We start from the raw sequence: 27,778 nt of genomic DNA, 5'->3' as shown, positions 1-27,778 counted from the left end.
TATTTGTATTGTACATGCAAAATAATAAAACTAAACGATATCACAAGTTGACATTTTTATTCCTCTCAAAAAGCATTAACATGTCGAGTTGACAAACCTTAAACATAAATGCTGTTACTGAAACCACTGAGTCATAAGACTTCTCAATTCCATTTTGATTAACACACCGCTTCTAAAAACCCTTGCTGTCCAACGGTTTTTAGCATATTTTTGCCCATATATTTTGTTGTAATGTTGGAGTCACTCATATCACATGAATACACATTAGACACGGCAAAATGTATAGAATTGAAAATGAGATTTAAAACAGCAACATTTTCTCTGCACCTCATGACAAAATGTGTAGATTACAAGAAATAGGATTTAACCCTGCAAAATTCTCTCCACCAACAAGAGCAGTGTGAACAGAGAAATAGACATGGAGCGTGGGATGTTGCCCAATGCTGGAAGGGCAGCCTGAGCGAAAAAGTTTGGGAACCCCTGACATAGCTGATGGTTTCTATGGTTGTGGCTAGATGGAGTAGGCCTACAGCTCCATCTAGTTGTTGACAACTGTAGCATTTTAGATAAGCCTAACTCGAACCCTGTTCCTAACCTTAACCTCCTTCTCCTAACCTGCTACGTTAATTATCCTAACCTATGTAAACAAATCATCAGTATACCCACGAGTGTGTCCCAAAGTTGATAGGTTTATTGAGCCCCTCGCCACTCTTTGGAAGTCACCCTCTGAGTTTCGTCAGCAACACGTGACAACGGAGGGCTCTCCGAGTGAGTTGGTAGGGGCGAGTGGGTGGTTTGGGAATCACAGTCTATTCACGTTAAATGCTGCATATTTCGGCTCAAATCGGAAATTACCTTTAAATGTGAAGTGCGCTATAACAGTCCAGATCGAATCTAGGCCCAAAATGAGCATTAGAAATTGCTGTAAAACATCATCCAGGTGCCTAAAGTTAGTTGTGCAGTAAAGGCCACCACCCTCTGCGGATATGCAATCCCCTGCTTGTGTGGGATTGAATCCCAGTCCCATCAATGTTCTACATACTATTTCCAACTCTATCCGTCATCCCTTCATTCAATTTCATGTCTATCCTTTTTGTACTTTACAAAACATCTTAATTCAGTTGAAGCCATTTCACTTGTCAACTTTAACTCATGTTACTGGAACTTTTCCACCTAACGTACTCATTTCGGCCTTAAGATCATTGTCAGTTGAAGGCTGTGCTCCCTGAACTACCATATCAGTATCATGACCGGGACGTGGCTGGTCCACCATTAGAGGGTGCTTTTCCAGCTGGTGTCTTTTGAGATGGTACTGTCTTTCGAAGTCCTCATTGCACTCTGAGCATCTGAAGGGCCGGTCTCCCTTGTAAACAATGCACTTGTGCACGTCGCGATCCTGGCGCTCCTTGAATGTCTTGCCACAGTCTGAGCACCAGTAGTCTTCTCCAATGTGTTTGCATTCATGGTTGTCGCGCATTTTAGGATATACAAACGTCATTCCGCACATAGAGCAACTGTATGGTTCTATTTTCTCCTCAACGCTCTTGTGTTTTCCTTGATGTTTGGCTAAACAGGCGTGGCGCTTAAAATTCTCACCACAGATATCACAACTAAAGGACTTCTTTTTGTGTATTAACATGTGTCTGTTAATGTTGCCTTTATTCATAATAATCATTCCACATATGTCACAGGTGAAACACGTGGGTGCCTCAGTCTCAGAACTCTCAGCTGACTCAAACTGACTCGTTTGGTCCTCAAAGTGCTTTGACTCAGGCTCTGGGTCAACAGTCTGCTCCACCATTAGAGGGTGTTTTTCCAGCTGGTGTTTTTTGAGATGGTACTGCCTTTCAAAGTCCTCATTGCACTCTGAGCAGCTGTAGGGCCGGTCTCCCTTATAAACAATGCATTCGTGCGTGTCGCGATCCTGGCGCTCCTTGAACGTCTTGCCACAGTCTGAACAACAATAGTCTTCTCCAATGTGTTTGCGCTCATGGTTGTTGCGCATTTTAGAATATACAAACATCATTCCACACACAGTGCAACTGTAGGCTTTTTCTATTTTCTCCTCAACTCTCGTGTGTTTGCCCTGATGTCGGGTAAATTGGGCTTTGCGCTTAAAATTCTCACCACAGATATCACAACTAAAGGGCTTCTTTGTGTGTGTTAACATGTGTCTGTTAATGTTGCCTTTATTCATAATAATCATTCCACATATGTCACAGGTGAAACACGTGGGTGCCTCAGAACTCTCAGACAACGGACTCTGTTGGTCCTCAAAGTGCTTTGACTCAGGTTCAGGGTCGACAGTCTGGTCCACCATTAGAGGGTGTTTTTCCAGCTGGTGTTTTTTGAGATGGTACTGCCTTTCAAAGTCCTTGTTGCACTCGGAGCAGCTGAAGGGCCGGTCACCTTTGTAAACAATGCACTCGTGCGTGTCGCGTTCCTGGCGCTCCTTGAACGTCTCACCACAGTCTGAGCACCAATAGTTTTTTCCAGTGTGACCACGCTCATGCGTGTCGCGAGATGTGGCCTGCATGAAAGTTTTTCCGCACACAGAGCAACTGTAGATGATCCCTGTGTAGTGATTGGAGCGCTTGTGCCTTGTCAATAATTTCTGACACTGGAATTTCTCGCCACAGATATCGCAGTTAAAGGGCATCCCTGTGTGCCTTCTCATGTGACTCGTCATTCTGGCTTTCTTGGTCTCAGTCTTTCCACATATTTCACAGGTGTACCTTTTATCATATTTCTTCTTTACGGGTGCAGCAGCATCCTCAGTTGAGACCAGCAACGGATTCTGTTCTGTCTTGAAGTCCTCGAGTCTAAGTTCTTTGGATCCCCCAGATGATTGACTTCTCTCTTGCTCATTACTTTCTCCTGTGATATTCTGATTGGCCCCATGTGTCTCTGGAATCCACTTGCCGTAAGCTGGAAAGGAAGTCACCAACAACACACAGTGACTATAATTGTTACAAGTTAGAGTGTCGTTGAGCTAGTCTGTGCTTTTGTATTGAACATAGATTACAATAATAGATTAAACGTACCTTGAGACTCCATGTCATCATCATCATCCATATCCTCCTGTTTGATGATCGGTGGTGCTGGCCATGTCTCCACCCCCTTCCAAAAGACAACCTTTAATTAAACTAGTAGATCATTAATAAATGGTTACACTAACATCTTTATGTCAGTTTTTGAAATAAATAAATAAATAGAAAACATTAAACAGGGGGAATGACACCAAAATAATGGAATATGTTGAACACATCATGGAATACACTGAGTGTACAAGACATTAAGAACACCTTCCTAATATTGAGTTGCACCCCCTTTTGCCCTCAGAACAGCCTTGATTTGTCGGGGAATTAACTCTAGATGGTGTCGAAAGCGTTCCACAGGGATGCTGGCCCATGTTGACTCCAATGCTTCCAATGTGTCGTTGGCTGGATGTCCTTTGGGTGGTGGACTATTCTTGATACACACGGGAAACTGTTGTGTGAAAAACCCAGCAGCATTGTAGTTCTTGACACAAACCTGTTGGCCCACCACCTACTACCATACCCCGTTCAAAGGCACTTAAATCTTTTGTCTTGCCCATTCACCCTCTGAACGGCACACATACACAATCCATGTGTCAATTGTCTCACGGCTTAAAAATCCTTCTTTAATCTCTATCCTCCCCTTCATCTCGTGCCAAATCCGGCCCACGACACATTGGGTTGTCAAGTCATTTTGGCACGCTTCCATACAGCCCCGCGATGCGCTGCACTACAAGCACTGCCAACGTGCTGCACGCCAAACCGCAGTGCATTGCCACACACAACTCATCCCAGACAAACACACACACACACACACCTCATTTACATTTTACATTTACATTTACATTTTAGTCATTTAGCAGACGCTCTTATCCAGAGCGACTTACAGTTAGTGAATACATATTTATTTTTTTATACTGGCCCCCCGTGGGAATCGAACCCACAACCCTGGCGTTGCAAACGCCATGCTCTATCAACTGAGCTATATCCCTGCCGGCCATTCCCTCCCCTACCCTGGACGACACTGGGCCAATTGTGCGCCGCCCATGAGTCTCCCGGTCGCGGCCGGCAGCGACAGAGCCTGGATTCGAACCAGGATCTCTAGTGGCACAGTTAGCACTGCGATGCAGCGCCTTAGACCACTGCGCCACTCATCCCAGACACACACACACCTCATCCCAGACACACACACCAGCCAGTGTACTGTATCATGTCATCACTAAATGGCACTGACCGAATCTTCTACCAGACCGAAAGTTTAAACGTCTTGTAGGCTAAATATTCATGGCCAGTTTCGGTTCCAACGGGTCATTGCTGTAGCCTACAGGAAATGGCATCTTGGTTGTCAAAAAGTTATAAAGGATTCACACATGGGTATAAATTACTAAAGGAAAATAGGACACACAAGCGAGTATAAATGAGTCAACAGTTGAGTCATCTACTTTATGAAATTACAGCCTGATGGGCTCACATCGGTGAATTCAACATCAATTGCGCTGCTTCGTGTGTCCCGTTTATCGCACGCAGCAGAGGTTGAAAGTGTACGGACACATGTCACAGTCCTAGTAAAATGTTGCAGTTTGTCTTCGGTTTTTAAAGCTTAACAATGAATAACCAAAAAACAAAACACTGCGCAAAGGAGAAACATGTCGGCCGGTTACAGAAACATTTGAGCAGTAGCCTAGGCTGGCTACAATACATTTTGAGTGCACCATACAGCAATGCTGCATTCAACCACACCGGTGATGCATGCGGTGCAAAAAAATGAAAAACATGTTTCAATTTAAATGTTACAACAACCTAGCTACGTTTTTGTTATTTGGAGTTATTAAATATTTTTTGATTAGGGTCGCAGCATATTATGGACATCTGCAAGCATAGCAGCAAAGGCTGGGAAAATATGATTGATCTTTTGTTTTAATATGTTAAACGCTATATACAGCATCCTATACAAAAATATAAACGCAACCTTTTCAAAGATTTTACTGAGTTACAGTTCATAAGGAAATCAGTCAATTGAAATAAATAAATTAGGCCCTAATCTATGGATTTCACATGACTGGGAATAGACATGAATCTGTTGGTCACAGATACCTTTAAAAAATAAAAAGTAGGTCCATGGATCAGAAGACCAGTCAACATTTGGTATGACCACCAGTTACCTCATGCAGCACATAGATTTGATCAGGCTGTTGATTGTGGCCTGTGGAATGTGGCTGTGAGAAGTTGCTGGATATTGGCGGGAAATGGAACACGCTGTCTTACACGTCGATCCAGAGCATCCCAAACATGCTCAATGAGTGCCGTGTCTGGTGAGTATGCAGGCCATGGAAGAACTGGGACATATTCAGCTTCTAGGAATTGTGTACAGATCCTTGCAACATGGGGCCATGCATGCTGAAACATGATGGCCTGAGGATCTCGTCACGGTATCTCTGCGCAATACACGCTGTCTGTCATCTGCCCGGTACAGTTGAAACCGGGATTCATCCGTGAAAAGCACACTTCTCCAGCGTGCCAGTGGCCATCGAAGGTGAGCATTTGCCAACTGTAAGTGGGTTATGACGCCGAACTGCAGTCAGGTCAAGACCCTGGTGAGGACGACGAGCACGCAGATGCAGGCTGTGCAAACCCACAGTTTCATCAGCTGTCCGTGTGGCTGGTCTCAGACGATCCCGCTGGTGAAGAAGCCGGATATGGAGGTCCTGGGCTGGCGTGGTTACATGTGGTCTGTGGTTGAGGCCGGTTGTACGTACTGCCAAATTCTCTAAAACGACATTGGAGGCAGCTTATGGTAGAGAAATGAACATTAAATTATCTGGCAACAGCTCTGGTGGACATTCCTGCAGTCAGCATGCCAATTGCACGCTCCCTAAAAACTTGAGACATCTGTGGCATTGTGTTGTGCAACAAAACTGCAAATTTCAGAGTGGCCTTTTATTGTCCCCAGCACAAGGTGCACCTGCGTAATGATCATGCTGTTTAATCAGCTTCTTGATATACCACACCTGGCAGGTGGATGGATTATCTTGACAAAGGAGAAATGCTCACTAACATGAATGTAAACACATTTGTCCACAACATGAGAGAAATAAGCTTTTTGTGTTGCGTTTATAATTTTTGTTCAGTACACGCTGTCTTGTCATCTACCCGGTACAGTTGAAACCGGGATTCATCCGTGAAAAGCACACTTCTCCAGCGTGCCAGTGGCCATCGAAGGTGAGCATAAGTGGTCATTATAAAGGGTCTTAATGGCCAGTTTGGGTCGCTGTTGTATGATAGGTTTTTTGGTAAAAACAAACATAATAGGTTATGTCTGGCCCGCAAATTAGTTGTGTTTTTTTCAATATGGGCCTTGCGCTGATTGCGTTTGACACCCCTGATCTACACTGATTGAAGTCGATTTAACAAGTGACATCAATAAGGGATCATAGCTTTCACACGTCATGGAAAGAACAGGTGTTCTTAATGTTTTGTATACTCTGTATATTTTACACAAAATTAATATCTTCAGAAAGGTATGTTTTATGCTTAGGAATCCTTGTGAAACCAGCCCTAAAGGTTTTATCTGTAACCTAGATAGTATAGTGTATCTAAGTGTCATTTAAAGGCTTATTATTTGCAGTTACAGGCCTTATACACTGGACATATAACGTTTGCTGGGCATGAGATGGTCACATGGTTTTCAATCAAACCTGGGCATAGCCAGAGGCTCTGAGACATACAGGTACCTGCCAAAATAATGGAAACACTTGAGTAAATGAGGGATACAAAGTATATTGAAAGCAGGTGCTTCCACACAGGTGTGGTTCCTAAGTTTATGAAGTAGTTAACATCCAGGGCCTAAATTTAACACCCACCAATTGGCGGGTAAGATGTCTATTTCACCAGCCACGTTGGCGGGTAAGATGGCTATTTCACCAGCCACATTGGCGGGTAAGATGGCTATTTCACCAGCCACATTGGCGGGTAAGATGGCTATTTCACCAGCCACATTGGCGGTGGTCAGGGCTCCAAAGTGCGAGCATTTTAAAGTATAATCACATTTATAGTAAAATAAATGCTGCAGTAGCTGTTTTCAAAGTATTTCTGCCATTTTGTTTCATAGCTGGTAAATGAATCAAAGTCAAAGAACTAGGAATCCTACAGTATATAGCCTATCCCACCTCGCACTACAACACTGCCTGGCTGGGGGCTGTGCGCACGTGAAGAGCTGAGTGAAAGATTCATTCTTTTTGTGCACAGGCATACAAATGAGTCTAACTTACTTGAAACTAAAGTCCACTGAAGTGAGACATTGTCCTTGTGTTTCTTGGCTATTTACATTGTTTTTTCACAAGGTAGGTTATTTTTGTTTCCTATGTTCAACTGCTAGGGAAAAGGAGACAACGCTGCTACTAGTCAGACTCAATCTCACAGGCACAAACATGACTCAAGTAGCAATATACACCATCAGCAGGATCGAACAGCAGCCTCTGGTACGACAAGGGGTGGCGGTCTATGTATATTTGTAAACAACAGCTGGTGCACGATATCTAAGGAAGTCTCAAGGTTTTGCTCGCCTGAGGTAGAGTATCTCATTATAAGCTGTAGAACTCTCCCTGTCTGAGTCTGTAATACCAACATGTTTCAAGGAGACCACCATAGTCCCTGTGCCCAAGAACACCAAGGTAGCCTGCCTAAATGACTACCGACCTGTAGCACTCATGTCTGTAGCCATGAAGTGCTTTGAAAGGCTGGTCATGGCTCACAACACCATTATCCCAGAAACCCTAGACCCACTCCAATTTGCATACCGCCCCAACAGATCCACAGATGATGCAATCTCTATTGCACTCCACACTGCCCTTTCCCACCTGGACAAAAGGAACACCTATGTGAGAATGCTATTAATTGACTACAGCTCAGCGTTCAAAACCATAGTACCCTCAAAGCTCATCACTAAGCTAAGGACCCTGGGACTAAACACCTCCCTCTGCAACTGGATCCTGGACTTCCCAACGGACCGCCCCCAGGTGGTAAGGGTAGGTAACAACACATCCACCACGCTGCTCCTCAACACGGGGGCCCCTCGTGTTTGTTATTTTACTGCTGCTCTATAATTATTTGTTACTTTTATTTCTATTTTTTTTTGGTATTCTTTCTTGAAACTGCATTGTTGGTTAAGGTCTTGTAAGTAAGCATTTCACTGTAAGGTTTACACCTGTTGTATTCGGCGCATGTGACATAACATTTGATTTGATTTGATTACCACGGTAACCTCCTGCCCTTAAAGGGCAAGGTGAAAATATTTGTCTCATCTGTGATATTTTGGTTAAAAGACTCAGGTGACAAAAAAAATTATTAAACAATATACCACAATACGTCTTACTAGTAATACATTTGTTTCAGAAACATTAAAGCATGCTCATCCATGTTTGTGTTTTGTTGGTGTAATTTTAGAGAGAATATTTTGGCTGGTACAAAATCTGAGTGGCTGGTAGATTTTTAAATCTACTTTACACAGTGGCTGGTGGACCAAAAAGTTAATTTTAGGCCCTGTTACCATCCCATCATACTTAGGGTCATGTATAAAAATGCCCAGTTGCCCATTATTTTGGCTACCATGTTTAGAAGAAGAGATCTCAGTGACTTTGAAAGAGGGGTCTCAAAGGAGCATAGGGGGTTTAAAGGGTGTGTGTGTGTGTGTCAGTCACCAGAACTCGACCCAATTTAACACTTATGGGTGATTCTGGAGCGGCACCCGAGACAGCATTTTCCACCACTATCAACTAAACACCAAATATGTAATTTCTCATGGGAAAATGTTGCATCCCTCCAATAGAGTTCCAGACACTTGTAGAATCTATTCCAAGCGCATTGAATATCTTCTGGTGGCCCAACACCCTATTAAGACACTTTATGTTGGTGTTTCCTTTATTTTGGCAGTTACCTGCATCTACCTTTACAAAATCAACAAACTCAACTCACCATGTCTGTTGTCTGACCAAGAGGCTGTGATGGATCTTCCTCTGGTACCAGTGATGGTGGACCTTCGTCTTCCACAGTAGGAACACCTTCAAGCCAAAGACCATTGGCCTCTTGTTCATTGAGGATTTGTTCGACAACTGGGAAGTTTCTCAAACCTGGCGGGGAAGCTAACACACATAAAGCTTGAGAATCTGAAAATATTTGTTATACGATGCTGAAACTTCACAAAAACATGTAGTGGAAATATGCCATCATCACTCATGATGGTATAGACTTATCAGAGAAATAGATTGTATTTGTCAAGCCAAGCAGACATTGGAGCAAAGCAATAGGCCTACTGTAGCGCTACTGTAGCGCAGAAACCCCTAGAGGGCGTAGTTATTCCTGACGTGGAGGATCAGGTGACGTCATGAATAATATCACTATCGGATTTTCATAGAAAGGCGACTGCTAGCTAGCTAGGCGATATAGCTAGCTATTGTATATCTATCCCCGCTTCCTATACAGACAATTAGCATATAGGCATAACTATCGTTAAATATTTTATCTCACTGAGTTTTTGAATGCGCTCCATGCAATTCGCTGGATTCTCCACCCCTGTCCCATTCTCCATCGCCTGCAATTTTGTCCTCGAACTTTGGTTTTGTTCATGCACCATTTCCACTCGAAGAGCAGCATACGTTTCGCCCATAAGTTGGCAGATGTCTTGCAAGGCTGTTGCTGTCAAAGTTTCCATAATGGAGGCAACACGACAACGAAAAGCGAGTTCGAAAGACATGGCTACACAAATAGGCTACAGGAGTTTATGCGTGTGCCCGTGAGAGAAATGGGAAATTAACTACTAACGGCGCAATTGAGTTGGTGTTGGCCGTTTCGTTCCGGACAGCTGACGAGGTTGCGCTGGTGATTTACCGTAAATACTCGTTTATGTGCGGTTGTCACTAGTTACCACAGCCAAAGTCATAATTGGCTATATTGTACAAATTTATTAAAACAAAAAATGTGCTTTTTGGTTATAAGTTAAGGTTAGCAGTGTAGGTAAGATTCGGGTTAAAATACAATTTTAAGAACAAATAGTAGAAATAGGCGGGATTTATGACTTTGCGGCTGTGGTAACTAGTGACGACCTTTATCGGCCTCCATTTTCCCGCAATATTTGTGTTGTATATACAAAATAATACAATAAAATTACTGATTTAAATCAGAATAATCTCAATTCCATCATTTATACTGAACAAAAATTTAACGCAACATGTAAAGTGTTCCATATTTCATGAGCTGAAATAAAAAATCCCAGAAAAGTTCCAGCTTTTCCAAAAAGATAATTCCTCTCAAATTGTCCACAATTTTGTTTACGTCCCTGTTAGTGAGCATTTCTCATTTGCCAAGATAATACATCCACCTGACAGGTGTGGCATATCAAAAAGCCGATTAAACAGCGTTATCATTACTCAGGTCAAATCAAAATGTATTTGTCACATACGTGTTTAGCAGATGTTATTGCGGGTGTAGCAAAATGCTTGTGCTTCTAGCTCCGACAGTGCAGTAATATCTAACAAGTAATATCTAACAATTTCACAACATATACCCAATACACACAAATCTAGTAAGGAATTGAATTTAAGAATATATACATATATGGACAAGCAATGACTGAGCAGCATGGACGAAGATACAGTAGAATATTATAGAATACAGTATATACATATGAGATGAGTAGTGCAAGATATGTAAACATTATTAAAGTGACTAGTGTTCTATTTCTTTAAGTGGCCAGTGATTTCAATAGGCAGCAGCAGCCTCTAATGTGCTAGTGATGGCTATTTAACAGTCTAATGGCCCAGCTTTGATGCACCTGTAATGACCTCACCTTCTGGATGATAGCAGGGTGAACAGGCAGTGGTTTGGGTGGTTGATGTCCTTGATTTGGCCTTCCTGTGACATCGGGTGCTGTAGGTGTCCTGTAGGTACACCTTGTGCTGAGGACAAAAGTTAACTCTAAAATGTGTAGTGTTGTTACAACACAATGCAACAGATGTTTTAAGGGAGCATGCAATTGGCATGCTGACTCCAGGAATGTCCACCAGAGCTGTTGCCAGATAATTGAATGTTAATTTCTCTACCATAAACTGCCTTCCCACGTCATTTTAGAGAATTTGGCAGTACATCCAACTGAACACAAAACCGCAGACCACATGTAACCACACCAGCCCAGGACCTACACAACCAGCTTCTTCACCTGCGGGATTGTCTGTGACCAGTCACCCGAACAGCTGATGAAACTGTGGGTTTGCACAACTGAAGAATTTCTGCACAAATTGTCAGAAACCATCTCAGGGAAGCTCATCTGCGTGCTTGTCGTCCTCACTAGGGTCTTGACCTGACTGCAGTTCTGCGAGGTAACCGACTTCAGTGGGCAAATGCTCACCTTCGATGGCCACTGGCACACTGGAGGAGTGTGCTCTTCAAAGATGAATCACGGTTTCAACTGTACCTGGCAGATAGCGTGTATGGCGTCATGTGGGCGAGTGGTTTGCTGATGTCAATGTTGATAACAGTGGCCCATGGTGGCGGTGAGGGTTATGGTATGGGCAGGCATAAACTACAGACAACGAGCAATTTGAATGCAGAGATATTGTGACGAGATCCTGAGGCCCATTGTCGTGCCATTCATCCGCCGCCATCATCTCATGTTTCAGCATGATAATGCACGGCCCCATGTCGCAAGGATCTGCACACAATTCCTGGAAGCTGAAAAGGTCCCAGTTCTTCCATGGCCTGCATACTCACCAGACATGTCACCCATTGAGCATGTTTGGGATGCTCTGGATCGACGTGTAAGACAGCGTGTTCCAGTTCCCGCCAATATCCAGCAACTTCGCACAGCCATTGAAGAGGAGTGGGACAACATTCAACAGCCTGATCAACTCTATGCGAAGGAGATGTGTCTCGCTGCATTAGGCAAATGGTGGTCACACCAGATACTTACTGGTTTTCTGATCCACGCCCCTACCTTTTTTTTAAGGTACCTGAACATCAGAGTGGCGCAGTGGTCTAAGGCACTGCATCACAGTGCTAGCTGTGCCACTAGAGATCCTGGTTCGAATCCAGGCTCTGTTGTAGCCATCTGCGACCAGGAGATCCATGGGCGGCGTACAATTGGTCCATTGTCGTCCAAGGTAGGGTAGGGTTTGGCCGGCAAGGATGTGGGTTTGTTTCCCAAGGGGGGCCAGTATGAAAAATGGAAGAAAAAAAAGTCGCTCTGGATAAGAGCGTCTACTAAATGTAAATAGATGCATATCTGTATTCCCAGTCATGTGAAATCCATAGATTAGGGCCTAATGAATTTATTTCAATTGACTGATTTCCTTATATGAACTGTAACTCAGTAAAATCTTTGAAATTGTTGCATGTTGTATTTATATTTGTCCGGTGTAGATTTACTTTACTTTTACAACAGTTGCTGTCCAGATTCAAATACGTTTTATTGACAAACCATGATGAAACTTCATATGTCGAAAAAGCAATGCACGACTGCTGTAGTGTGTTTTAGAAATAAAACATGTAAACACTGTTGTTTCTCAATTCAAGTGTCTTTGTAAGTGGTTTAGAGCCGTATTGTTTTTTTAGGTGCGGGAGCTGACCCCCAAAAAGTGAATTACATAATTTCACAATCAAAGTTTGTACTGACAGATGTAACCTATTGAATGTTATAATACAATATGCATTAAATGCATTCTCCAATTGCAACATCTGCTCTATGCCCACACTCTCACAAAAATGTTATACAGCTCTGGAAAAAATTAAGAGACCACTGCAAAAATATAACTTTCTCTGGTTTTACTATTTATAGATATGTGTTTGGGTGAAATTAACATTGTTGTTTTATTCTATAAACTACTGACAACATTTCTCCCAAATTCCAAATAAAAATTTGTCATTTAGAGCATTTACAGTGAGGGAAAAAAGTATTTGATCCCCTGCTGATTTTGTACGTTTGCACACTGACAAAGAAATGATCAGTCTATAATTTTAATGGTAGATTTATTTGAACAGTGAGAGACAGAATAACAACAAAAAAATCCAGAAAAACGCATGTCAAAAATGTTATAAATTGATTTGCATTTTAATGAGGGAAATAAGTATTTGACCCCCTCTCAATCAGAAAGATGTCTGGCTCCCAGGGGTCTTTTATACAGGTAACGAGCTGAGATTAGGAGCACACTCTTAAAGGGAGTGCTCCTAATCTCAGTTTGTTACCTTATAAAAGACACCTGTCCACAGAAGCAAACAATCAAATCAGATTCCAAACTCTCCACCATGGCCAAGACCAAAGAGCTCTCCAAGGATGTCAGGGACAAGATTGTAGACCTACACAAGAATGGAATGGGCTACAAGACCATCGCCAAGCAGCTTGGTGAGAAGGTGACAACAGTTGGTGCGATTATTAGCAAATGGAAGAAACACAAAAGAACTGTCAATCTCCCTTGGCCTGGGGCTCCATTTAAGATCTCACCTCGTGGAGTTGCAATGATCATGAGAACGGTGAGGAATCAGCCCAGAACTACACGGGAGGATCTTGTCAATGATCTCAAGGCAGCTGGGACCATAGTCACTAAGAAAACAATTGGTAACACACTACGCCGTGAAGGACTGAAATCCTGCAGCGCCCGCAATGTCCCCCTGCTCAAGAAAGCACATATACATGCCCGTCTGAAGTTTGCCAATGAACATCTGAATGATTCAGAGGAGAACTGGGTGAAAGTGTTGTGGTCAGATGAGACCAAAATCGAGCTCTTTGGCATCAACTCAACTCGCCGTGTTTGGAGGAGGAGGAATGCTGCCAATGACCCCAAGAACACCATCCCCACCGTCAAACATGGAGGTGGAAACATTATGCTTTGGGGGTGTTTTTCTGCTAAGGGGACAGGACAACTTCACCGCATCAAAGGGACGATGGACAGGGCCATGTACCGTCAAATCTTGGGTGAGAACCTCCTTCCATCAGCCAGGGCATTGAAAATGGGTCGTGGATGGGTATTCCAGCATGACAATGACCCAAAACACACAGCCAAGGCAACAAAGGAGTGGCTCAAGAAGAAGCACATTAAGGTCCTGGAGTGGCCTAGCCAGTCTCCAGACCTTAATCCCATAGAAAATCTGTGGAGGGAGCTGAAGGTTCGAGTTGCCAAACGTCAGCCTCGAAACCTTAATGACTTGGAGAAGATCTGCAAAGAGGAGTGGGACAAAATCCCTCCTGAGATGTGTGCAAACCTGGTGGCCAACTACAAGAAACGTCTGACCTCTGTGATTGCCAACAAGGGTTTTGCCACCAAGTACTAAGTAATGTTTTGCAGAGGGGTCAAATACTTATTTCCCTCATTAAAATGTAAATCAATTTCTAACATTTTTTACATGCGTTTTTCTGGATTTTTTGGTTGTTATTCTGTCTCTCACTGTTCAAATAAACCTACCATTAAAATTATAGACTGATCATTTCTTTGTCAGTGGGCAAACGTACAAAATCAGCAGGGGATCAAATACTTTTTTCCCCTCACTGTATTTGCAGAAAATGACAACTGGTCAAAATAACAAAAAATATGCAGTGTTGTCAGACCTCGAATAATGCAAAGAAAATAAATTCATGTTAATTTTTTAACAACACAATAGTAATGTCTTAACTTAGGAAGAGTTCAGAAATCAATATTTGGTGGAATAACCCTGATTTTCAATCACAGCTTTCATGCATCTTGGCATGCTCTCCACCAGTCTTTCACATTGATGTTGGGTGACTTTATGCCACTCCTGGCGCAAAAATTCAAGCAGCTCGGCTTTGTTTGATGGCTTGTGACCATCCATCTTCCTCTTGATCACATTCCAGAAGTTTTCAATGGGGTTCAGGTCTGGAGATTGGGCTGGCCATGACAGGGTCTTGATCTGGTGGTCCTCCATCCACACCTTGATTGACCTGGCTGTGTGGCATGGCGCATTGTCCTGCTGGAAAAACCAATCCTCAGAGTTGGGGAACAATGTCAGAGCAAAAGGAAGCACATTTTCTTCCAGGACAATTGATGAAGGGCTTTTTTCTAGCTTTGCACAACTTCAGCCCTGCCCCTAGGAGCCTGTTTCGAACAGTCCTCGCCGTGCACTTCACCCCAACTGCCGTTTGCCATTATTATTGTAGGTCACTTGATGTCATCCTACGGTTGTTGAGTGACATTCGAATTAGTTGGCGGTCATCCCGGTCAGTAGAGAGTCGTTTTCGCCCTCTGCCGGTCTGTAGCTTTGTTGTCCCCAATGTCTGCTGCTTGACCTTGTTCTTATGAACCGCCGTCTTTGACATTTTAAGGATGGAAGCAACCTGATGCTCACTGTATCCCTCTGCCAGTAAAGCCAGAATTGAACCCTTCTTTTCCACACTCAAAACTTTCATTTTCAACTCTTTTGGCATGGTCAATAGTAATTTTCTGATTTAATATTACTTTTGAGGTCCTATTAGCATTGTTTTTGCCATCCAGCTGGTCCTATTGCAAGAGGATAGTGATGACCACAGCAGTGGTTTTTATACTTTTCCTCGTTAAATAAGATTTGGTTCAGGTGATCACCTAATCAGTACCTATTTCAGTAGAATGAGGTGTGCCTGTGTTGGAATTCAACAGACACTGGAATGGAATGGCTGTCATACATGTAGAGATGATGATTTAAGAAAAATGTGCAGTGGTCTCTTAATTTTTTCCAGAGCTGTATTTGTAACACCCTCAAACACCAAGTTAGGCATATCTAATTTAAAAATAGGCCATTACTGTTTTGTGAGTGAATTAGAGCAGATGGTGTTAAGCTAATAGCCTTTCTTGTATTTTGTTTCAATCAAAGCACATATCCTGCCTAGTGGCACAAGCTGTTGAGTTCTGGCCACATTAGAACAATGGGACTATTCAGCTTCAGCTAAACATCCTGAAATCTCACTAGAAATTTTGTTTTTTTTGGTGTAACAGTAACATTATTAGATGCCTACTGCAGTTCTGTTATGTAAAATACAAATTCATCATTATGTGATCTTGCTGGACATTGATTCAGCTTTAGAAATCATTTTCCTGAAATATTTTTACCAGCTTCTTATATTGTCAAATTGAAAGAAGTGTGGGAGTGCCGCTCCCTTGCGCTCCGGCAGCACTACACCCCTGGTCTTTGTTAAGCAGCCTTACTCTAATCTCCTTGACTCTTGACGACTCCTTTGCCTTCCCCACGTCGATACCGTACACGGTGGTCTGGATGAATGTGTAGAAGTTGCACAAAGCTTCATGGTAGGACACACTGAAGACATAGTGGGCCTTAAAGAGCTCATCAAAAGCTGCCACTGATGTTTGGGCCTTGCATGGGATGGCCTTCTGGTCAACGACGATGTAAAACCTCTGGAGGATGTTCTTCCTTTCACCGACACAGAGGAGGAAGGGCTGCTGCTCACAGCCAACTGTCTCAAGGAAGGTCGCCATACTGGTCCCCACCTGAGGAAAAGAGAACACAAGACACAACAGTAAATAACGTGTTCCACAATCCTGAAGGCAGACCACATGACCACTAGGCAGGTAGCCTAGCGCAGTGTTTCCCAACTCCAGTCCTCCAGTACCCCCAACAGTACACATTTTATTGTAGCCCTGGACAAGCACACCTGAAACGTGTCAACTAATCATCAAGCCCTCGTTAAGCTGAATCAAGTGAGTTTGTCAGGGATGAAAAAAAAAAAAAAAAAAGTGTGGGCTGTTGGGGGTCCTGGAGTTGGGAAACACTGACCTAGCGGTTAGAGGTGAGCAAGCAAGCGGAGGGTTGCCAGTTCCAATCCTGGGTCCGATGGGAAAAATCTGTCAGGTAGTAAGCTGGCAACCAGAGGGCTACTGGTATCAAATTCTAGATGCCATTGCCTTCCGTTGTGCCCATGAGCAAGGCACTTAACTTCCCACAACAGCAGCTCCCCAGGCACCCAGTGTGGCAGCCCCCCGCACCTCTCCAAAACCTCTATATGCATGTGTCTTTCGGCGGGGTTGGGTTAAAAGCGGAAGTCAAATTCCGGTTGGACCTCGTGTGCAATTGACCGATAAAGTGATCTTCATCTTAATCTAAGCAACCTAGCGATGAAGGTTTAGCTTAACTATATTTCCCACTCAAATATGCACTCAAGAGTTTCATAAAATGGATGGTTATCCAATTTACATGGAACGTAATTGAATTTGCCTACACCTCTGAGACCATATGTAAAACTGTCCTAAAGAAAGCGGCAGGGGAGGGGCTAACAGGAGCTGTGTATATTGTTAACAAGTACTGTACTAAGGGAAGGAGAAGGGCACAATGATCACAGAACATACAACAAACCTTCATAAATCTAACCAAATGGTCAGCAGCTTGAGAGGTACGGATCTTTGCGGTCTTCGGGCCCTTTGAGGTCGGGGGTAGGAGATGCAGAAGCAACAAAATGGCTGCCAAGTCACTCTCCCATCCTAATTGTTTCAATAGAAAACAAGAACAAGAAATGCTCAGTAGAAGTTCACATGCCAGTCTCACTCAGACATTGTATGGTCAAGTTAAAAATGTCATTGGTAATACCAAAGACAATATATTTGCACTAATACCATAATCATTGGATTCCTGCTGTGCAGATGAGAGGAGGTCTTCCACAGGTTCGCTGGAGGGAAGGGTTTTACAGTCTGCGATGACCCTGGGTTTGAAGAAAGTTGGCCACTTCGCCAAAAATGTCCCAGACACCACCTCTCCGAAAAGCATGGTGAAATCTTGGTCGATCTGAAATACATTCAATATTTGTTTTCTCACAAGACTGATTATCTTTCCACTTTCTTTTAAAATCACCAAAACATTATGAATTCTAGTCATCCAGTCTTACCAAGCCTGTAGTGTCAAGGAATCTTGGGAAGACATCTAGGACAGTTGAGGACTTCTCCGGATCATGAACCATCTCCTGTCTGTATTGGTACGTCGCCATCATCTTCTCTTTAACCAGTGACTCATTAGTTGTATGCTGAAGCGCAGATATCGCCTCTCTGCATTCATCCCCCGACAGTTGCTCAACAGCTGAAGGGCAACTTCGCTGAGCCTTGGGACCATTTTGATAGGTGGGCTTGGTTCTCTTCTTCATCTTACATGATGTGTTGCGTCCCACTGTCTTTATTCTCCAGGTCAGGTAACCAGACCCACTAGCTGCATCGTAATATTTTTCCTGTCAATCAAAAAGAACAGTTAAAAATGATCAACAACATTTAATATCCTGGAACTCTAGGCATGGTATCCCCTGAGAGGGAATTCAGTCCTACGTTCATACTTACATAGCCATGCTCTGAATCTGGATCATTCAACGAGGGGAATAAAGTCACAATCCCCAGGGCGTAGTTGGTGCGGACTCTTGATGGGGGGATCCTCCTTTGAGGAAGATAAATAAATAAAAATACTATAAAAACATTAACTTAATAAAAAAAATATATAGTGTTTTATGTTGTAATGTGTCTTGTATGAATCCCCCATCAGTACATATGAAGTTCCCTCAGGAAATAAAAGTTATTTGAATTTGAAGTTCATTTAATTAAAAAAATTATGGTAAAAGCCATCACTGATACATTTCTCAGCAAAACTGCAGCCAGCCCTGCCACATGGTTTGGTCTAAAGCTGACGGAATGTGCTGGGGAAACCCCCCAGTATGAACAGACAGGTACTCTAAATTTGACTGAAATCGGGCCTCCCGAGTGGCACAGTGGTCTAAGGCACTGCATCGCTACAGACCCGGGTTCGATCCCAGGCTGTGTCAACAGCCGGCCATGACCGGGAGACCCATGAGGCGGCGCACAATTGGCCCAGCATAGTCCGGGTTAGGGGAGGGTTTGGCCGGCCGGGATTTCCTTATCCCATTGCGCTCTAACGACTCCTTGTGGCGGGCTGGGCGCCTACAAGCTGACTTCGGTCGCCAGCTGGATGGTGTTTCCTCCGACACATTGGTGCGGCTGGCTTCTGGGTTAAGTGAGCAGTGTTAAAAGAAGCAGTGCGGCTTGGCAGGGTCAGGTTTCGGAGGACGCATGGCTCTCGACCTTTGCCTCTCCCGAGTCCGTAGGGGAGTTGCAGCGATGGGACAAGACTAACTACCAATTGGATCACGAAATTGGGGAGAAAAGGGGGTAAAAGTGTGTATATATATAAAAACACATACACACTTTTACCCCATTTTCTCCCCTAATATATATATATATATATATACACACACACACACACACAACTGGTCAAAAGTTTTAGAACACCTACTCATTCAAGGATTTCTCTTTATTTGTACTATTTTCTACATTGTAGAATAATAGTGAAGACATCAAAACTATGAAATAACACATAATGAATCATGTAGTAACCAAAAAAGTGTTAAACAAATCAAAATATAGTTGAGATTTGAGATTCTTCAAATAGTCACCCTTTGCCTTGATGACAGCTTTGCACACTCTTGGCATTCTCTCAACCAGCTTCATGAGGTAGTCACCTGGAATGCATTTCAATTAACAGGAGTGCCTTCTTAAAAGTTAATTTGTGGAATTTCTTTCCTTCTTAATGCATTTGAGACAATCAGTTGTGTTATGACAAGGTAGGGGGGTATACAGAAGATATCCCTATTTGGTGAAAGACCTAGTCCATATTATGGCAAGAACAGCTCAAATAAGCAAAGAAAAACGACAGTCCATCATTACTTTAAGACATGAAGGTCAGTCAATACGGAACATTTCAATAACTTTTAAAGTTTCTTCAAGTGGAGTCGCAAAAACCATCAAGCGCTATGATGAAACTTGCTCTCATGAGGACCGCCACAGGAATGGAAGACCCAGAGTTACCTCTGCTGCAGAGGATAAGTTCAGTAGTTACCAGCCTCAGAAATTGCAGCCCAAATAAATGCTTCAGAATTCAATTAACAGACACATCTCAACATCAACTGTTCAGAGGAGACTGTGTGAATCAGGCCTTCATGGTCGAATTGCTGCAAAGAAACCACTACTAAAGGACACCAATAAGAAGAAGAGACTTGCTTGGGCCAAGAAACACGCGCAATGGACATTAGACCAGTGGAAATTTGTCCTTTGGTCTGGAGTCCAAATTTGAGATTTTTATTCCAACCGCTGTGTCTTTGTGAGATGTGGTGTGGGTGAACGGATGATCTCCGCATGTGTATTTCCCATAGTAAAGCATGGAGGAGGAGGTGTTATGATGTGGGAATGCTTTGCTGGTGACACCGTCTGTTATTCATTTAGAATTCAAGGCACATTTAACCAGTATGGCTACCACAGCATTCTGCAGCAATACGGCATCACATCTGGTTTGGGCTTAGTGGGACTATCATTTGTTTTTCAACAGGACAATGACCCAACACACCTCCAGGCTGTGTAAGGGCTATTTTACCAAGAAGGAGAGTGATGGAGTGCTGCATCAGATGACCTGGCCTCCACAATCCCCCGACCTCAACCAAATTGAGATGGTTTGGGATGAGTCGGACTGCAGAGTGAAGGAAAAGCAGCCAACAAGTGCTAAGCATATGTGGGAACTCCTTCAAGACTGTTGGAAAAGCATTCCAGGTGAAGCTGGTTGATAGAATGCCAAGAGTGTGCAAAGCTGTCATCAAGGCAAAGGGTGGCTATTTGAAGAATCTCAAATATAAAATATATTTTGATTTATTTAACACTTTTTTTAGTTACTACATGATTCCATGTGTTATTTCATAGTTTTGATGTCTTCACTATTATTCTACAATGTAGAAAAATGAAGAAAAACCCTTGAATGAGTAGGTGTTCTAAAACATTTGACTGGTAGTGTATATATTTTGACTAAAATCATCTTTTGTCATCACACAGTTCCAACACATTGAATTATTCACGTACCCATGATTTTCCATCATATCGGCCACAATAATGTTCACCATCAGTCTCCGTGTGCTATCCGTAAGACCTTTGGTTTTCAAATACTCCTGGAATACCTTTTCTCCACCTGGCTTTGAGTGAAGGATGGCACTGATCATCTAGAAAAACCACATAAAAACAATAGAAGCCGTGTGATCAGTCATGCATCTTCAAGGTACTGGTAATGGGCAAGAAGACAAGGCTATGTAAATAGGTGGAGTAGAAACAGCTAAATGTGTTTTAAAGAGTTATCACTAACACACTAGTAGTGGAGCTAACAGCAACATTTTACACGACTCACATCTCTCGCTGCATTTCTGTCTGTGGGTTCATCAGTCAGACGTCTTTTTCTTGCCTTGGTTTTTTCCAGAATGACAGTTGATCCAGACGAATCAGACCCAACTGAGCAGATAGACACCTCAGACATGGACACTTGTTCATCTGAAAGATTACAAAGATGCAACTTTCAGGGAAAATTCAGCAAAAAAATCCTACCATTACCACTAGTATTGCTAAAATGCTCTAACTAGAATCTGATGGACATTACAAAAACAATCTGACAATGATTTACCAAATGTCTCGATCAACTGATAATAGATGAGTGAAAATAAGATGTGGATATTTTTGATGGACTATCCCTTTAGCAAAGAATTGGGATAATACAGTGCTGAAGGGAACTTCGCTGTACCTCTGCATTCATCACCTGACAGTTGCTCAACAGCTGAAGGGGAACTTTGTTGAGCCTTGGGACCATTTTGATAGGTGGACTTGGTTCTCTTCTTGATCTTACATGATTTGTTGCGTCCCACTGTCTTTATTCTCCAAGTCAGGTAACCAGACCCACTAGCTGCATCGTAATATTGTTCCTATCAATCAAAAAGAAAACAGTTCAAAATGGAACTCTAGGTCTGGTATCCCCTGAGAGGGAATTCAGTCCTACGTTCATACTTACATAGCCATGCTCTGAATCTGGATCATTCAAGTAGGGGAATAAAGTCACAATCCCCAGGGCGTAGTTGGTGCGGACTCTTGATGGGGGGATCCTACTTTGAGGAAGATTAAATAAAAAGTAACTACAATTCTAGTAAAATCATGCACTGTTAAATGTAATACAGCTTTTGTCAGCATACAGTTCTAACACATTGAATTATTCACGTACCCATGATTTTCCATCATATCGGCCACAATAATGTTCACCATCAGTCTCCGTGTGCTATCCGTAAGACCTTTGGTTTTCAAATACTCCTGGAATACCTTTTCTCCACCTGGCTTTGAGTGAAGGATGGCACTGATCATCTAGAAAAACCACATAAAAACAATAGAAGCCGTGTGATCAGTCATGCATCTTCAAGGTACTGGTAATGGGCAAGAAGACAAGGCTATGTAAATAGGTGGAGTAGAAACAGCTAAATGTGTTTTAAAGAGTTATCACTAACACACTAGTAGTGGAGCTAACAGCAACATTTTACACGACTCACATCTCTCGCTGCATTTCTGTCTGTGGGTTCATCAGTCAGATGTCTTTTCCTTGCCTTGGCTTCATCAAGAGTTACAGTAGAACTGATAGAGACGTCGGAGTGCGTGAGCTCATGCGTGTTGAGGGATTTGATGTAGGTGAACCCTTTCCCACACACATAGCAACTGTAGGTTTCCACTGTGTTGTGTTTGTGCCGTTGGTGCCTTGTCAAGCCGCTCTGACGCTGGAATTTCTCACCACAGATATCGCAGCGAAAGCGTGGCTTCCCAGTGTGTTCGAACATGCTCGTTTTATACTTCATCTTTATGGGTGCTGCAGCATCCTCAGTTGACACCAGCAACGGACTCTCTTGAACTTCTCTCTTGAAGTCCTTGAGTCCAAGTTCTTTGGATCCCCCAGAGGCTTGACTTCTCTCTTCCTCATCACTTTCTCCTGTGATATTCTGGTTGGCCTTGTGAGTCTCTGGAATCAACTCGCCGTAATCTGGAAAGGAAGTCACCAACAATGAATGTCAGAGTTGGCTTTACGGTGAGCCATTAAAGGGATAGTTTACTTTGTCATGGTCTTAACAAGTGCAAAATCTAAAAAAATACCACATTAATTTGCGTCTTGTCTTCATGTTTGATAGAATGCAGAGAGCATATCCAACTGACAACCTCTTAGAAAAAAATACAAACTATTGGAACCAAGATTTAAAAAATAACTGGTGTTGGTACAAGATGGAAAATTACAGTTAACGAAAATGTACGCTTAATCCAGTATAAACTAATGTATAGAATTTACTACACAATTGACAAAATTCACAAATTCTACAGCACAACAGCAGAGTCATGTCTTAAGTGTAAAACGAATAATGACTCAATAATCCATGCTTTCTGGAAATGCTATAATGTCCGGAAGTTGTGGGCGGAGCTAGAAAGTTGGCTTTCAGAAGTATTACAATAAATAATATGCCATTTAGCAGACGCTTTTATCCAAAGCGACTTACAGTCATGCGTGCATACATTTTTGTGTATGGGTGGTCCCGGGGATCGAACCCACTACCTTGGCGTTACAAGCGCCGTGCTCTACCAGCTGAGCTACAGACAATGTAAACTTACTTTTAAATCGGTCTGTCTGCATATTTCAAGACATGTCATATGGGGGTGTAGTGAGATAGCCAATGGGCTAGACAATTCTCTTCTCATCACTCATCTTGAAAAAAGGTATACTTAAAACATAGAGGTCAATCAATCCGACAGCATTGACAAATAGTGAAATATCATGGGCGACCGAGAAAAACAAATTGGTACAATTTAAGGCCAAGTGGCAAACAATAATGCAAGCAGTAGGGATGGGGGTGTGAGCATGCAGGTCTGGGTAGATGAGATGTAGTCATTGTTTGTGTCTAAGTTGTTGTTTGGATTTATACGTTGTTTTTGGAATGAACAAACATTTGAAAAGTACATTATTATTACAAAAATAAATAATTTATAGAATTATGAAAAATATACAATCTACTACAAGGGAAATAAGCCTTTAAATCGTGATTGAAAATAGTTGCTTCAACTGACCTTCCTTTTCCTGATCATCATCAGCCATATCCTCCTGTTTGATGAGCCATACTGGCCATGGTACCTTCCAAAAGACAATGTCATTATTGATTAACATTGTCCTAAACTACAGCCCGTTATGTTGGGGCTGCATCAACAACACAAACATCTTCTGTGGTTGTCCTCCCTTACAAAGTAGGTGGCCAAACCTAGCTGAATTTACCGTGTCTGGAATCTGACCAGAGGGCTGTGATGGCTCTCGTCTCTCCGTCTCTGGCACCGGTGATGCTAGACCTTCAAAAACAGCACCGTCTTCTAGCCAATGATAGTTGGCCTCTTGTTTATTGAGGATTTGCCCCACGACTGGAAAGTTTCCCAAACTTCGTGGACTAACTAACATACAAATAATGAAAATATACGCATTAATGATTTTATACTGTACAGCATTAATTTTTTTACCGACACCGTTATAGTGGTGGTATAACACTCTGGTGTTATTGCGTGTTAAACCATGGATGTAAACCAGACGCTAAAATGTGTGTTGTACACTAAATAGCTAAATGTCAACATCTCACCAGGTTTAGAAACGTTCTCAAGGCAATTCGCTGGCTTCTCCATCCTTGTCTCTTTTTTATTTTGTTCATGCAACATTTCCACTCGAAGAGCAGCATAGCTTTCTCCCATAAATTGACAGATTTCTTGCACGACTGTTGCTGTCAAAGCTTCCATAATGGAGGTAACACGACAACGAAAAGTGAGTTCGTGAGACATGGTTACCAAGTAGACTGCAACAAACGATCTAATTTGATCCTACTGTGATGTGAGGAGAGAAGTCTACATCAAGGAACATCTTCTTTGTTATCAGATGGAGCCTTCACCTTTTCACACCTCTTCACCTCCTCCGGAAGTTATCTTCTGATTAGTTCCGGACAGCTGACGAGGTTGGGCGGGGCGTGAAATACCGTAAATACACGCTTATATACGCCCTTGATTCTAGCAGCTTCATTCATTTTTTTGTTGAGAATTTATTTGATACCCACAAATATTAATACGAAATTTCACAACAGCATTAGTGGCGTTTTTTTCTTCTTCCACCAAACAAAATCAACAAGACAAACTGACTGAACAAACTTTCCCAAGTCTCTAATATTTTTTTTTCAAACAGCACACCTTAGCCAGCCCACCTCAATGCAAAGTGAGAAACATTCTCATCCTCTTGTTCTATATCGTGGAGCTCCGCCCCATAGGGGAGCACTGCTCCTATTGGTTTACCCCGCTGCCTAGGCAGCGAACAGCCTGAGACAAAATTATACACACACCTGCAGCCAATAGGAGTACAGGTGTCCCTATACAAGGTGACGCTTCCCCTCAATTAGCCTCCCATTATCTTCAGCGACTGGACTAGACTGAAGAAGCCAAGAAGAGACGAAGACTCAGGACGAAGATAGCGCCGTCGATTTCCAGTTCTCGACGTCATCCGATAATGAGCACACCGGGAAGTTTTCCACCCCCAAAAGCTATTTTCAGAGCTCAATGCCGCTGCGCCTCCATGGCGGCTGCAGACTCCCACGACTTATGTTTCGTGTGTTTGGGTTCACAGCACATCAAGGACGGCATCAGCGATCCCCCTATTTGCGCCAGCCTCGCCCTCCTTCCATTGAAGGAGAGGAAGCAGCGCTGGGCGTTCTTTAGGGAGGATATCCCTTTAGAGGATGTGCTATCAGTGTTAGCCTCATCTTCTGAGGCATCATCCGAAGGCGCCGACTCTGGAGAAGACAGGGATTATGGGGATGAGATGGATATTCCAATGGAACAATCCGTCCCTCTGACCCAAAACTTCAAGACCCCCTTTCCTTTGGAGAGTGAGAGGTCTTGTACTTCCCTGGGCGATGACGACACAGGCTCTGAGAGATCAGTAGCCCTGTCCTTCGCTGCAGCCTCTCTGCGCTCAGACTTTCCTGGGCTCATTGAGAGGGCTGCTAGACGTTTAGAGATAGCGCTGCCCCCCATTCCCTCCGGACCGGATGTGGACATGATGGAGGGCGGCCCCTATTTTCGGCCAAGGAGGGCGGTGGAGCCTTTGGCTCCAGCAATGCCCTCGCTTGCAAAATACGTCGAGGGCTCATGGGAGGCGCCTCTGGCGGCGCATTTGCCGGCCAAGGCGTACCTCCCGTTTACCAGAGTGGAGGGAAGGCAACAGGGCTTCACTAAGGGAATCCCCAGGCTAGAGAGCGCCCTGGCTGCGTATCTCGTGCCGGGTTTGAGTCCCTGGCCCTCTTCCAAGAAGGCCACTCTGCCGACACAGAAAGACTGTTTCACAGCACAGCTGGTGCAAAAGTATTTTACGTTGGGGGCCCAAGCAGTAGCAGCAGAGAATAATATTGCCCTCCTAGCGGCCTCTCTGTCCCGTCTAACCACAGGTAAGACTGAGCTCGGCAGGGAGGAGGTGGAAGAGGCGTCCAGGATTTCTGAAGCTATTCTTCACCTGACACAGGCGTCAGCTGTCTGCGAGAGGAGGTCCATGGCCACTTCGGTGGTCGCGGAGCGACACCTATGGCTGTCACTGACAACCATGAAAGAAGCAGACAGAGCGCCGCTTCTGAACGCCCCCTTCTCTGACGACGGACTCTTCGGAGTCGCCGTCAAAGAGGCGACGGAGCGCTTCACGAAGCTCGACGAAGAGAGGAAGCAGCTGGCCAGACACCTGCCACTGGCAGGGAGAGCAGGCCACGCGACTACAAAACAGTCCACCTCCACCGCCTCTAGTAGAGTAGGCTCTACTGCGAGGCGTCGTGCCCGGCGCCAGCCCCGACGATGCCGCCGGCGAGGGAAGTCATTAGAGCGTCGACCTGGCAGCCTAATGGCAACCAGAAGAGACGGCGCACGTGACGGGACGTAGGGGAGAGAATGGAGGATGGCACAGTGACGAGTTCGAGTGCGCCCGCTATTCCCCCCCACCCTTCTGTTGAGGGTACGGAGGATAATGTTTTTGTTGATGTGTGCAATAAAGAGTTGGCTCCACCTGACTTTGTCAAAAAAGAGACCCTTTTCCATAATACATCCGAGAGCGTTCGACCTTCCTCACTCTCTCACCACTCTGAGTGCAGCTCAGCCCACCAAAGGTGCGTAGCTGAGCGCACACATGAGGCGGGTGTTAAAAAGGTATCAAGGCGCCGCCTTGTGTTACCTTATAAAGACCTCACTTTACAGACTCCTAGGAGTGCTGTAGTGAGTGTCTCACATAGCAGGCTTCAGTCTCAACCAGATAATGGCATGATGACGCGACCGCTATTCGGGGACGGCGCTCTGTCTCAGGCTAACGCCTCAGTCAGTGCAGTTCAGACCCATGCTACATTCACGGAGGGACGGAATACTAAGGTTACGAGTTCCTGTAATGTAATGATGAGGGCTCGAATTTCGGACCCTCGAAGGGTAGCCCTGTTGCTAGCCCTGAGAAGGTTTTGTCCGAATCACATGGTAACGGCGCTGTCAGTCATGTCACTCTTGGGTCTCATGTCGTCAGCCCATTTCGTGGTCCCGCTGGGACTCCTGCGCATGCGCAGGATGTAGCGATGGTTTGCCCAACTAAGACTAGACCCAGTGCGTCAACGTCATCGGTTGGTGGTGGTTCATCTCTCGCTCAGTGCAGATCTGAACTATTGGAGAGACCCGTGCGTTCTCACGCACGGCGTCCCAACAGGCAAAGTGTCCTCCTACATTCCAGTGTTTACAGATGCCTCTCTGACTGGATGGGGAGGGACATGTCAGACCCAAGCGATAGGAGGTGTGTGGCCTCTTTTGAGTCGCCTCATCAACCTCTTGGAGTTGGAAACGGTT

The 27,778-nt window shown here is 43.8% G+C and overlaps 2 protein-coding genes across 3 annotated transcripts; both read right to left on the bottom strand.

Moving 5' to 3' along the window:
• Window positions 1-42: 42 nt before the first annotated feature.
• LOC311110459 (uncharacterized protein) lies at window positions 43-9,878 on the bottom strand. The gene is made up of 4 exons (XM_084189010.1): window positions 9,561-9,878; window positions 9,009-9,175; window positions 3,045-3,120; window positions 43-2,928 (listed from the first exon to the last, which is right to left on the bottom strand). The coding sequence occupies exons 1-4, from the start codon at window positions 9,784-9,786 to the stop codon at window positions 1,151-1,153; spliced, it is 2,247 nt and encodes a 748-aa protein (XP_084045136.1). The 5' UTR covers window positions 9,787-9,878; the 3' UTR covers window positions 43-1,150.
• A 6,115-nt stretch (window positions 9,879-15,993) lies between these two features.
• LOC311110441 (uncharacterized protein) lies at window positions 15,994-24,833 on the bottom strand. Of its 2 annotated transcripts, none has more exons than XM_084188988.1 (14): window positions 24,517-24,833; window positions 24,165-24,334; window positions 23,963-24,026; window positions 22,411-22,892; window positions 22,092-22,228; window positions 21,885-21,975; window positions 21,621-21,798; window positions 21,234-21,373; window positions 20,915-21,051; window positions 18,341-18,434; window positions 17,902-18,234; window positions 17,633-17,801; window positions 17,376-17,500; window positions 15,994-16,513 (listed from the first exon to the last, which is right to left on the bottom strand). In XM_084188988.1, exons 1-14 carry the CDS (start codon window positions 24,710-24,712, stop codon window positions 16,133-16,135), a joined length of 2,697 nt encoding a protein of 898 aa, XP_084045114.1. In that variant the 5' UTR covers window positions 24,713-24,833; the 3' UTR covers window positions 15,994-16,132. The 2 variants fall into 2 exon arrangements, with proteins under 2 accessions (XP_084045114.1, XP_084045115.1); XM_084188989.1 differs by having other exon boundaries at window positions 21,636-21,798; window positions 24,517-24,832.
• Window positions 24,834-27,778: the final 2,945 nt, after the last annotated feature.

Source organism: Coregonus lavaretus (genome assembly GCF_964263955.1).
Source record: "Coregonus lavaretus genome assembly, contig: SUPER_35_unloc_6, whole genome shotgun sequence".
NCBI classification, from domain to species: Eukaryota; Metazoa; Chordata; class Actinopteri; order Salmoniformes; family Salmonidae; genus Coregonus; species Coregonus lavaretus.
The sequence above is the reverse complement of the archived record's forward strand: the minus strand, read 5'-3'. Positions and strand labels throughout refer to the sequence as shown.